The 12,026-nt window shown below is 35.5% G+C and overlaps 1 protein-coding gene across 22 annotated transcripts in view; it reads right to left on the bottom strand.

Annotated features, from left to right (window-relative positions):
- The window catches only part of MPDZ (multiple PDZ domain crumbs cell polarity complex component), a 212,908-nt gene that overhangs the window by 184,245 nt on the left and 16,637 nt on the right, over positions 1-12,026 (bottom strand). For all 22 annotated transcript variants that reach the window (XM_081570360.1, XM_081570365.1, XM_081570379.1 and 19 more), the window contains 2 exons: positions 3,456-3,532; positions 1,107-1,273 (listed from right to left, as the gene is read on the bottom strand). In XM_081570360.1, coding sequence (XP_081426486.1) covers positions 1,107-1,273; positions 3,456-3,471 — 183 coding nt within the window. In that variant the 5' untranslated portion in view covers positions 3,472-3,532. The remainder of the gene's footprint in view (positions 1-1,106; positions 1,274-3,455; positions 3,533-12,026) is intronic.

The raw sequence follows: 12,026 nt of genomic DNA, 5'->3' as shown, positions 1-12,026 counted from the left end.
AATTCACTTCAGAGAAATATTTTTAAAGATTCTTCTTGATCTATGTACTTAAATTTGGGGGAGGCACTAAAATAGCTAGATTAAAAAGTTATATGACATTTAACAAATTCCTTCTCTATTGATGCTATTGTTCTTTTTCCATTTGGCAGATTTGGGGCTTTTTGTTGTTGTTAACTGAAGCTGTTCTTCGACTGAATTATGAAACTAGTCTTCAGGTTTCATGTTAAACTTTTAAGGTAGAATATTGGCTAGCCAGTCATCCATAACCATTAGATTAATGCTAAAAACATCAGAATGAGAATTAACTTGGACTGAAGACATAATTAGATTAACTTCAAACCTTGTGAGGATAACAACCATTTAAAAACTATTTTTTAAAAACCTGAAACGGTGATTACAATAAGTAAGTTCAGTGACCATCTGACTTCAGTTTTCATTTTGTCATTGCATTATGTTTCAATTTTAATATAAATGCTAGGACATTTTAATGCTTATAATTTTTACAGAAATAAACACTGTGTTACATTTAGAAGTCCTAATGTTTATCACCATCTGATGCTGTCATGGGAGCAATTGCTACTTACACTCTTTTTAGAAGTGAGAATTGCAATTCCTCTAACTGATCACAATGTAATTACTCCTTCTACTGTCAATATAGAGGTGATTTCCCTTCCTCACATACATGATTACACATGCAAATCCAGGCTCATTTGAAATCTTCTAAGTGTGCTGAACGTCTGAATTTGAATAAGCACAATCACATGAACCATGAGTCACAGTGATGATGTAAACCAAGCTACAGCCAACCACCCTAAACATATTTTTATCATCTTCCTCTCCTGCAGGAACTCATTCTTCCATTTTCCCACAGCTTTCAACACAATGTCATATCATTTACAATATACAGCCACAATCATTAAGAAAATAACTGAGGGCACGGCAGGGTGGGGAGCCACAGTGAATATGAAGTCTCACTTGGAGGTTTAAGTGACTTCATTAACAATTAGTTCACACATACAAAAATCAGCCTTTCAGAAAAAACAGGAGACTTCACAAGCTCTATGCCATGCTATGCAGGCCTCCTGTGGGTACACACCATGTCTTACCTGGTCTTTCAGCTGCTGTATGGAAGTCTGAAGGTTCAGAATCTGGCTGAAGAGTGGGCTCTGCAGCACTGACTTGAGAAGGTTCAGTCTGTCTTCATTTGCTGCATCCCCACGTTCCCGCAGCTTGGCCTGCAAGCGCTCTGCTGCCTGCAGGGCCCGATTTTTGTCTAAACCAAACAGCAGCATTAGTCAGTACCAGGATTCAAAAGACAGGCATCAAACCATGCTTATAGAAATTCTAAAACTATGTCTTGGGAGACTAAAAATTGACTTGGAAAAAAGAAGGGACTAAAACATGTCACTCTAAATACATTCCTCAAACCTTGAAGCCTCTAATAAGAAAGTTTGTTTAAAAGCAGCCAACTGGTTATAGTGTATGGTACATGCAACTAACTGTAAGTATGGAAACAAATTCAGATGATGCATATCTGATATGCTTCTAGTACCAGCTATTTCAACTATTTTATAATAACTAATTAAAACCAAACATTCTGTGATCTTATAAATGCTATTTCTTTTTTATTAAAAATGTATATATAAGAAAAATTAGAAACATAACTAATAAGTAGAGGTAAATAATGTCACTGATGAGTTATAACATCCAAAATATGACAATTTCATGTATTAAGAGGCAATGCATTATATACTTTTGCATTTACTTGAAAATACATTACAATAATACACATTCCTTCAAAAACACAATTTTTTAATGCTTGAAATGTCTTACCTCCAAATTAAATAGCATATGTACATAAGCATAAAACTGAATACAATTTATTTATTAATCACCTTGTATAAGGTACAAAGGTGCCAAAGTTAGTATTTTTCATAAGCGTATCCTTAATAATCCTAACATCTAACATGCAAGACTCTAAACAGTTAGATGCTACCACAAATAATAATTTAAAACATCTCCCAAAATCCCTCTCACTCCCTCTCTCCCTTCCATATAAGTGAAGCTACAATTTTTAAAAAATACTGGAGACTGCTCAGATATATGTCCTAACAGATTCTCGATGATATCTATTAAAATATATTTGCCATATCATAGTAATAAAAAAGAGTGAGAACTATCACTCGAGACATTCTTGGATAGCAAAAATATGATTATGCAGGAATGGAGAAACTAAAATATGAACTAATGCTGACCATGAGTTCATGCACAAAGTTAAACACTCATATGCAGAATTTTAAAAGCAAACAGTAATAAAAGTATGCCTAAGAACTGATTTTAGGTCATATTTCCCATGATATCTCAAAAAATAAATCTAGTATGAATTCTCACGTCAATTCTTAAAAGGTGTACAACTCAGTAATAACTTACAAAATGAAGATTATAAGGTAATGCTTTAAATAATTCTGTATTTCCCCTTTGCTGTCCACTTTCTTATGAGGAACTTTCCTATGTAAACTATTCGTCTTTACTCTGTGTGACTTTAGTATAAAATAGGTGATGCAGGATATGTGCACCCATGCATCCTTATTGTGGTCATAGTACCAGGAACAAAAGTTAACAGTACTGATCCTCATGATCACAAAAACAGCTCCTCCTTTCCTGCCACCCACTTCCTGCTACCCCTCAAAACCTGCAGGTGTCAAGGCATCAGCCATGATCATCAAGGCATCACAGTGAAATCCAGATACCTTCCAATAATCACACCCAAAGAGTTTCCTGGAAAAGGCGAAGACTGAAGTGTCAGATAAGGGACCATGACAGACTGGATGTTCCATACCTGACATACCTGAAACTAGTTCTATAAACCAGCTTCTCTAAAACTAAACAGCAGTGCAGTGTGTGGGGGAAAATAAAAAGGTTAACACATAAGTCTAGAAAATTTGTTGGATATTTCAACCTAAATTATCTACTGCAGAAATTAAATTGCCATAAATTGTGACTCAAGTTTGTCAACCTGTTTGGTATTGTTATAACAGTTTTACCAACTTAAAAGCTCAGTACTATTTAACCTGCCAAGAGTAAAGTAAAAGTAAGACATAGGCAATGACCTTCAGTGTTAAAAATATTGTTACACTTCTGGTGCTATTCAGAAACAAACTTTAACCAGAATTGAGTTCATAAATCAGAACTGGGTTTACATTAAGCTTTCTTAAAACCCATTATTTAGTAGAACATATCATATGCTTTTAACTTTTGCTTATAAATGATGTGTTTTGATAACACTTCATATAAAATCATCTAAATATCAAAACACATTGCCCTAGTACAATGATAGTGGATAAAAAAAATTAACCAAGTTATTACAGACAGAATTTTAATATGTAGAACATATTTCAAAGATCCCAATGGAAGGAGTTTAAATCATTATCAAAACAGGAATAAATAGGTCTTACCTATAGTTTCTAACATATTTTCCAAATTTCAATGTTCTTCTTTAGAATGATTATAAATCAACAACTACAATGAAGCTCTAGGGAGAAAAGAAAATGAAATGGTTATGTTTTACAACTTTAAAGTTATATTCTGAAACTAAATATTTTAAAAAGCACTTGATACTACTATGATTCCTCTGACCATTAAGATATTGTGGAGATAACTTAAGATGGTTTTCTGTATAGGCAAAAAAAAAATGTATTCATTTTAGGATTTATTCAAAATTATTGTATTTGCAGGTAATACTTGTATAATAAGGTAAAAGGCATAAAAATCTATTTTAAATAAGTTGGTGCTCAGTTGCTCAGTCATGTTTGACTCTTTGGGACCCAACGGATTGTAGCCCGCCAGGCTCCTCTGTCCATGGAATTCTCCAGGCAAGAATACCGGGGTGGGTTGCCATTTCCTCCTCCAGGGAATATTCCCAAACCAGGGATCAAACTCACACCTTTTTCATTGGCAGGCGGATTCTTTACCACTGAGCCACCTGGGAAGCCCCAAATAAGCAGAAGTATCCAAAATATTTCCTTAAGAGCTCCTCAACACAGACCACTATAACTCTGGATTCACTTACAGATCCTTACCCAAAGTGGAAGGAGCTTACTGGGCTCTGTAATGAGAAATTCTGTAGGCAAAAAAAATTTTTTAAGATAAAAAGTAGAAGATATGATCCTGCCATTGAATGCTCCCAGTCTTAACTGGGAAGATAATTCAGACACACCAATTAAGAAATGAACTGTGATGCTCAGTGAGTGAGTGCAAGATATATTAAACCATGGATGAAAAACTGAATAAAAGAGAGCACAACATTCAAAAGATATTTTACATTTTAAAAATACCCTCCTGTCAATAATCTTTTTCCCTACTTAAAAAAAACTCCTTCAACCCACACAGACCTCATCTTTCTCTGATTATACTCATCTAAACTGTTTCAAGTACTGGATGCAGGTCTCCACTGACAATACCCACATCACTAAGCCATCTTGAATATCTGCTGTCCAACAGTTTTGTACAACTGACTCTAAGTTATATTGATCCTTTCCCTTGCAGAAAACCCTGAGTCATCAGAAGTCAGGAGGTCATTCCTTCAATGGAGAAGAGGAATTCAGAACCAGATATCCTCACTTTTCATCCAGAAGATGAGATAGGGGACTTCTCTGAGAAGGAACAAGCTGCCCCTCTGTTTGAGAAAGAATGCATATGGGAGAAAAGGAAGAATCTGGTATGCAGGAGCAGATACAATGCCTGCAGTTAGCTCTGTGTAAACTGAGAATAATACCCACTGACATTTCTTAAGCCAGATCGGATATACAATTTAAAATAGTTCATTTTAAATAGTCAAAAAGCTCAACTACTGACACTGTATTAGAAAGTCGCATAAAGTTTTGAAAAAATAAAATTATATACATGAGTGCACAATAAGACTTAATTCTATGCTCTTTTCCCTGTGAAAACTTAGAAAGATAAAAAGTTAAGAAAAAAGAGCACTGACTCTAACTTGGAATTAAGAGTGATACAGTCTTGAACTGGAGAAGGCAATGGCACCCCACTCCAGTACTCTTGCCTGGAAAATCCCATGGACGGAGGAGCCTGGTAGGCTGCAGTCCATGGGGTCGCTGAGAGTCGGACGCAACTGAGTGACTTCACTTTCACTTTTCATTTTCATGCATTGGAGAAGGAAATGGCAACCCACTCCAGTGTTCTTGCCTGGAGAATCCCAGAGACGGGGGAGCCTGGTGTGCTGCCGTCTATGGGGTTGCACAGAGTCGGACACGACTGGAGCGACTTAGCAGCAGCAGCCTTGAACAAGGGGCCTATCATATGAACCTTAGTTTCCTAGAAAACACACTTACTCTTTGGGTATGTTATGAGAAGTGAGATAAACGTACAAATTTCCAGCTCACTGCAAAACACCTACCTCTCTGTTTTTATGATTAATGTTGACCACATGTAGATGAGCATTCCAATGCCAACCCTTGCATGGTTTCACAGGGAAATATATAGGAAGATCTTAAAGGACAATACAAGAGTCCTTCATAAAAGAGTATTATTAGGTCCTCTCTCAAAAAATTATTAACTTCTGACAAACAAATGGAAAGATACCCCAATAGAAGGAAGCCCAGGACTACAAAAATGTAGTTAATACAACTGCCTCGGAGGAAGCATGATGGTAATGAAAGGGCATGGACGAGGGAGTCTGATGACCTGAGTTAAAATTTTAGCCTGACCATTTACAAGCTCTACACCCTTGTTATGTCACTCATCTGTCTTTTCTGAACTTGGAATCTATAATTACAAGTGAATGGTATTCATAGTTTTGAAAGAATAAAATTATTTACATGAGTGCTTGGTATGCACAATAAAATTTAGTTCTATGCTCTTTCCTCTATGAAAAATTAACTTCAAAAGATAAATAGTATTCATTGCTTGGTGGGGGATGGGGGTTGGCCTATGGATTCAGAGGCCCACTGATTCATGAGGAGTCTGCAGAGAAAGCACCGAGTAAGTAGTTCTCAATTGTGAAAAACCCTGGCATCCAAAAGTTCACCTACAAGTCAGTTATGTGGAAGTAGAATTGCTTATTCTTTCAGAGAAACCCTTATCATAAATGTTTATATATATATAAAAGCCTAGACTATCCCTGCAAGCTTTCCAAAGACACTAATGGTTGGATGTCAAGAGGTGGAGAACAATAGAAGAAAATTTTGAGCTGCATTTCTTCTGAATTTTAAAATTTTGTGTCAGTATGCAGTGGCCAGATTTAGCAAATAATAATACAGGATACCCAGTTTAATCTGAAATTCAGATAAATGAATAAATTATAGTATAAGTATATCCCACACAATACTTGGGATATAATCACACTAAACACTAACTTGTTGATTATCTGAAATTCAAATTTAACCAAGGATCCATTATTGTATCTGGCAAGCCTACTTATGTATATATTAGCTTAGGAAAAATGCAAATTTTAAAAACCATTTTTAATCTAAGGTCTCTATGCTTCCTGCAGAACTTGAATGACAAATCCTTTAAAAATCCTCTTAATGATTTTAGCTATGACCTTTTGATTGTCCAACAACTAGTTGATAACACTAGTTCCAATCAAGGATAAAACTCAAAACAGCTTCTTTCATTTCTTTTAGAAACAGAAACTGATTAATTAGGAATCATTTTACTTTTCAACAAGTTGTACTGGTAATGCATAGGCACAGCTTTTGTGTAGTTGAGAATCAGTACTTCAAATATAAAACAAATCATTCTTGCCCAACACAGATTATATGGCACCTAACAAGTGAAAATGTCTTATGCTAAAAATAATTCCACTAATAGACACTGCCCCAAATGCATACAATTTTCTAGATATCTTCACTATTTTGACTGTAAAAGGAGTACACCATTAGAAGAGCTTGCTGCAATGGTTCGCAGCTTGTCAAAGTAGCTCAGCATCCGTTAATGCATTTAAATTTAACATTCTTCTCCTTCTTAGCTGCCTCAGCACTACCAGAAGTTAGCAGACAAATGCAAGGCTGTACTCATTTGTAGGCAGTTAGTCATAAAGTCAATTGGCCATGACAGCAAAACTGACACTGGCAGTCATAATTCTCATTCTAGGGTTACTGAACTACTGCTCCAAGAGCACAAAAATGTCCAACTACCCACCAGCATCATGCAATCATCCAACAGAAAATAGTCAGCTCTTTTTAGCATCTGTTCTGTAGGACTTCGCCCTCATTTTTACAGGCTTGACCAGAAAAGCATTTGTGAACAATGTCTTCCTTTTCAAGTTCACATTTACGAACTCTCCAAACTCCTTCAATAAGAATAGAATTTATTTATTCTTGTTTGCTCTTTCAAATCAAAGAAAATCTAGTATCCAGGAACCTTGCCTTTAACATAAGTCAAATACTGATTGATGGTCTTATCCTTCCTTTATAAAATGGAAAGATAAATTACCTGTCCAAAATGAATATGCTGAGAGGGGTCACAAGCTTACAAAAGAACTCAAATTCTCTTATTTATTGATTCAGCAACTCACTGAGTGCCTATATGATGAGCATGTTTCTGGGTGAGGGAATCAGGAATGAGGACACAGTCTGAGAACTCATGGGCCAAGTGAATTGGAAGAAGGAAAAAAAAAAAAAGAAGTAAACAGACATTGGAAATAAGAATACAAAAGAGAGATGCCATCAAACCCAAACTGAAGAGAAAAGGGAAAGCTTCCTGGAGGCAGCAGCCCCTGCATGGAATTTTAAAAAACAGGTGGGAGATAGGACAGAAGGGGTGATGCAAGGGCTCCCCACACAGAGGCAAGAGCGCACAGTACCTTCTGAGGACCGCCAGCACTTACTTAGGCCTGGACTGGGCCTGAAGGACAAGGAAAGAAGAGGTGACGAGGCTACGGATGTGGCTACAGGGTAAATCACTGAGGGCCCTGGGAGCCATTCGTGAAGAGTTTATTTAAAACTGCAGCTTCTTTTGGTAGAGTGAGTGATATAACCGATCTTTGGTTTAGAATGATCACTCTGGTGATGGTGTGGATTATCTATAAAAGAAATAAAAACTGGGAGCAAAAAGACCAGTTAAGAAGCATTTTCAAAGAGAAGAAAGTGAAAAGTAAATGAAAATGGGAGACAGATCTGAGGAATAAGAGCTGTAAGCAACAGGATCTGGTGATGTGAAGATAAGGCAGATGAGTCTAGGATGAATCTGTTTTCCTGCTTGAGTTACTGATTGGATGGTAATATTAACACTATCAAGATTGAGAATATTAAAAAAAAAAAATAGCAAGTGATATGATGTTCTTGAAATAAAGCTCTGTCCTGATCAAGAGTTTAAAAGGCTGAGTGAGTGTTACAGTGCCTTATAACACTGCTAGGCCCCCAAAATCCATATGTTGAAGCTGTAACCCTCAATGAGATTATATCTGGAGATAGGGTTTTTAGGAAGTAATCAAGTTTAAATGAGGTTATAAGGGTGGGGTCCTAAACCAAGAAGACTGAAAATGTTATAAGACGACAAAGAGAGATCTATGTTCCTCTCCCTCCTTCCTTTTCTCCCTCTCATCACATGCAAGCAACAAAGAAAAGCCATGTTTTTTCTTTGGAAGTACACAGTGAGAAAGTGGCCATCCACAAAACCAGGAAGAGAGCTCTCACCTGAAACCAAACCCTGCTAGACCTTGAGGGTGAACTTCCCAGCCTTTAGAGCAGTGGGGAAATAAATTTCTACTGTTTCAGCCACCCAGTCTATGGCATTATTTACAGCAGCCTGAACTAATTACTGCAGATTGCAACCTTCCCAAAGCCCTTGCTCCAAGGAATATGCCATTTCACACTATGCTATGCCCTTCTCCTCCAACCATAACCAGGGAAGCAAAGGGTGGGCCCCTCACTCAATGGAAGACAATCTAAGTGCTGACCTAAGAGGTAAAACTGGGCTGGAGTGTCTCTCTTGAGAATTTGAAAGAATAAACCAATTAGTAGTGGAGCTAGAGTTGAAAAGATAGAAGAAGCATGAGTAAGAATGAAGAAGCTAAGATGGGGCACACACAGGCTTGAGTTACGAGAGACAGAAACAAATCAGTGGACAGAAACAGAAGAACACAGCTGACATTAGCAGAGAGGCAAGTATTGTCTGGGAGACCCAACACAGCTAATGAGAGGAATACAAAGTAAAACTGGTCCCCAAGAAATAGTCACTGACATCCATTTTTATAGTGCACTCCATTTTGCCAGAGGCAATCTGTCTGAGGCTCTCTTGGTTCCAATCAAACACACCTATTACACTCTGCTTTGGTACAGCATCATACTATCATATTCCAAATAAACCAGTATCTTTCTTAAGATGAACCCTTCCTCCTTTAACTAATTCATGTGGATACTCTACTTCCAATAAAGATTTGAGGGAACTTACATGCAAATACAATTTTAATATGAAAACTGAGACAATTAAGAATTTTACAAGAGAGATAGTTACTTCAAAAAAACAAAGCATGGGGAACTTCTACTACGGCAGGTGAATAAAATACTGTAAAAGATTCAGTTTTGATCAGAGCCTGAGAAAAGTCATCAGGTTTAAATCAAACAAATCATAAATCTACTGTTGATAAAGGAACGTGAAATCTGACTAACACAGTTTCATTCTATAAATGAAACCACAGTAACTGTGGAAAACATTTACAAGTAATGAAAATACTTCTGGCTAAAATATTCTAGTCACAGGAGAATAGAAATACTTTCGGTTTAAACGCCACTAGAAAAATAAGCCAAACATGTATTTTAAAATTAAAACACTAAAGAAAAAAAATAGCATTTACAATTTATAAACCAGGAGGAAAAAAAGATGGAACAAACCATACTCAAGCAATCTAAAAGAGTTTGGGAATATAGAAAATAAAGAAAAAAGGAAAAAGCATCATTAAAAAGAGAAATGAAACAAATTCAGACATCCTTATTCTCAATAAATATAAATGGGTTAGACTCACTGAAGAACAGGCTCATAATTTGTATCTCAAAACTGAAAATAAGAGTTGTAAACAGTCTGATTTCAACCTGTAATTTTTAATATATAGAATAATAATATATGCTACACATAAGAAGGTATTTATGTGACTTCATCATTACAACAATGAGTTATTGATAAAAGGACACATTCTAAAATCAATTCTAGTTAGTTACTTTTAGGAGTGGACAGATGGAAGTGGTAGCTTTTGATCAGAGAGAGGTCAAAAAGTGACTTTAGCTTTCTCTACTTTTTTAAGGAAACTATAATTTTAGAATGTTTTAAACTTATATGTGTAAAAATTGAGTTGAAATATTTATGGATAAAGTGGTGAAATGCATGGCATTTTCTTCCAAAAAATGGAAGAGGACAGAAGAAATATGACTGGACATGAAACAGGGGCTATTAAAAGTGAATAATGGATACATGAGGATTCACTATAATATACACATAAAATGTACATTATAAAGTTTTCATAACAAAAAAATAGAAAAATTAGCGATTGACAGTAAACATGTGAAAATGTTAATACCTACTTAATTTTGGAGGATGGGACTAGAGCTTATTAGTTCCTTCTTTTCAAATATTTTTCAAATTCTCCCTATCATCCTTCCCCAACAAAAAAAGGTTTCACCTTGAACTACTAAATTACTTAGAAAAATATTTTACTATTGGTAAATGCTACCAGAAAGATAATTTCTTCAGGCTAAATCACTTAACCCCCACAAAATGACAGGAACTATTATGAAAAGATTTCTTCAAAATTAGTATTTCATAAGGAATCTGCATTTGTACCATTAAAAACAAATTTATTCTGGTTTTCTGATGGCTAGAAGTACTGCTGCTAGTTTTACCAAGCCCTGTGAGATAAGAGCCTTAGAAGCAGATCGATGGTCCCGGATTAGCCTGTTCCAAGTGAGACTAAGCAGCAGGGCAGGAAGTGATAAATGACTATTACTGTTCTACTTTCGAACATACACACAGAGCAAACTAAAACCCCCACCTTTGGAAATGATGGGTCAACCCAAGAGAGTACATAAATATTAATTTGTTTCAGTTGAAAGAAAACTTATCTTTCATATATATGTAAATAATGATTCAATATTATGAACAGTTACATAATATATTTAAGCTAAAATTATAATATGGGCAAGTGGCATATTAATCCACATTTGGACATACATAAATTATAATCATTACTCTGATCAGGAATCTACATACTCTAAACAAATTTTGGTGACAATAATTATCTCATTCCTTTTCCTAGGAATTTTCTAATACGGAGAAAAGAACCTACTGGAAATACATATAGATATTAGGCTATTTAGTAACTTACAGACACACTTACACAACAATGTGTTTATACTAACAAACATTAACTGTATTTAATGTTCATTAACTTTATTTTGGTTTTGAAACCTACTTCCTTTTATTTTTAAGACTGCTGGCATGAAGTGAAAGGTTCACTGTCCTTTCAAATAGTATAACATGTTCTGTCCTTAACTGCAGATTTCCTAAAAGCACAAAGATACTAATTTTATACATTTTACCAGATTCATATCCACTTCCAGAAACACACACATAAATTATATTTTGTGATGCTTTTGAGTCAAGCTCCTTATTTATTGCTCACACTCAAAGATGAAGTCAATTTTATGGTTGAAAGCAGCCTTAAAAACACATATGGCACAGACAAATGCAAGTTCACTAAGGTTTGGTGAACTATAATTTAAAAATAACTATAACAATTTAAACAATAAGAATCAGCAGTGTGTCTGGGATTAGAACCTCAGGCTGCTTTATTACTCAATTGACTTTTTGAAAAGCTGGACTTATAAACCAATTAAGTTTATATCCCATTGTACTATATTCATTTCCTTCCTCCTCCATCATCCATATATTTTTTTTAAAGAACAACCAAGGAGACACACACATACACACTGCTAGAGAACTAGAGATTCCAATACCTTCTCTCTGGGCAACCATTTTTATGTATTTTCCATCCATATTGTTCTCTCTTAAAACAA

Source organism: Giraffa tippelskirchi, chromosome 1 (genome assembly GCF_054371585.1).
Source record: "Giraffa tippelskirchi isolate mGirTip1 chromosome 1, T2T-mGirTip1v1.2.pri, whole genome shotgun sequence".
NCBI lineage: Eukaryota > Metazoa > Chordata > Mammalia > Artiodactyla > Giraffidae > Giraffa > Giraffa tippelskirchi.
Note: the sequence above shows the minus strand (reverse complement) of the source record. Positions and strands in the feature narration are given on the sequence as shown.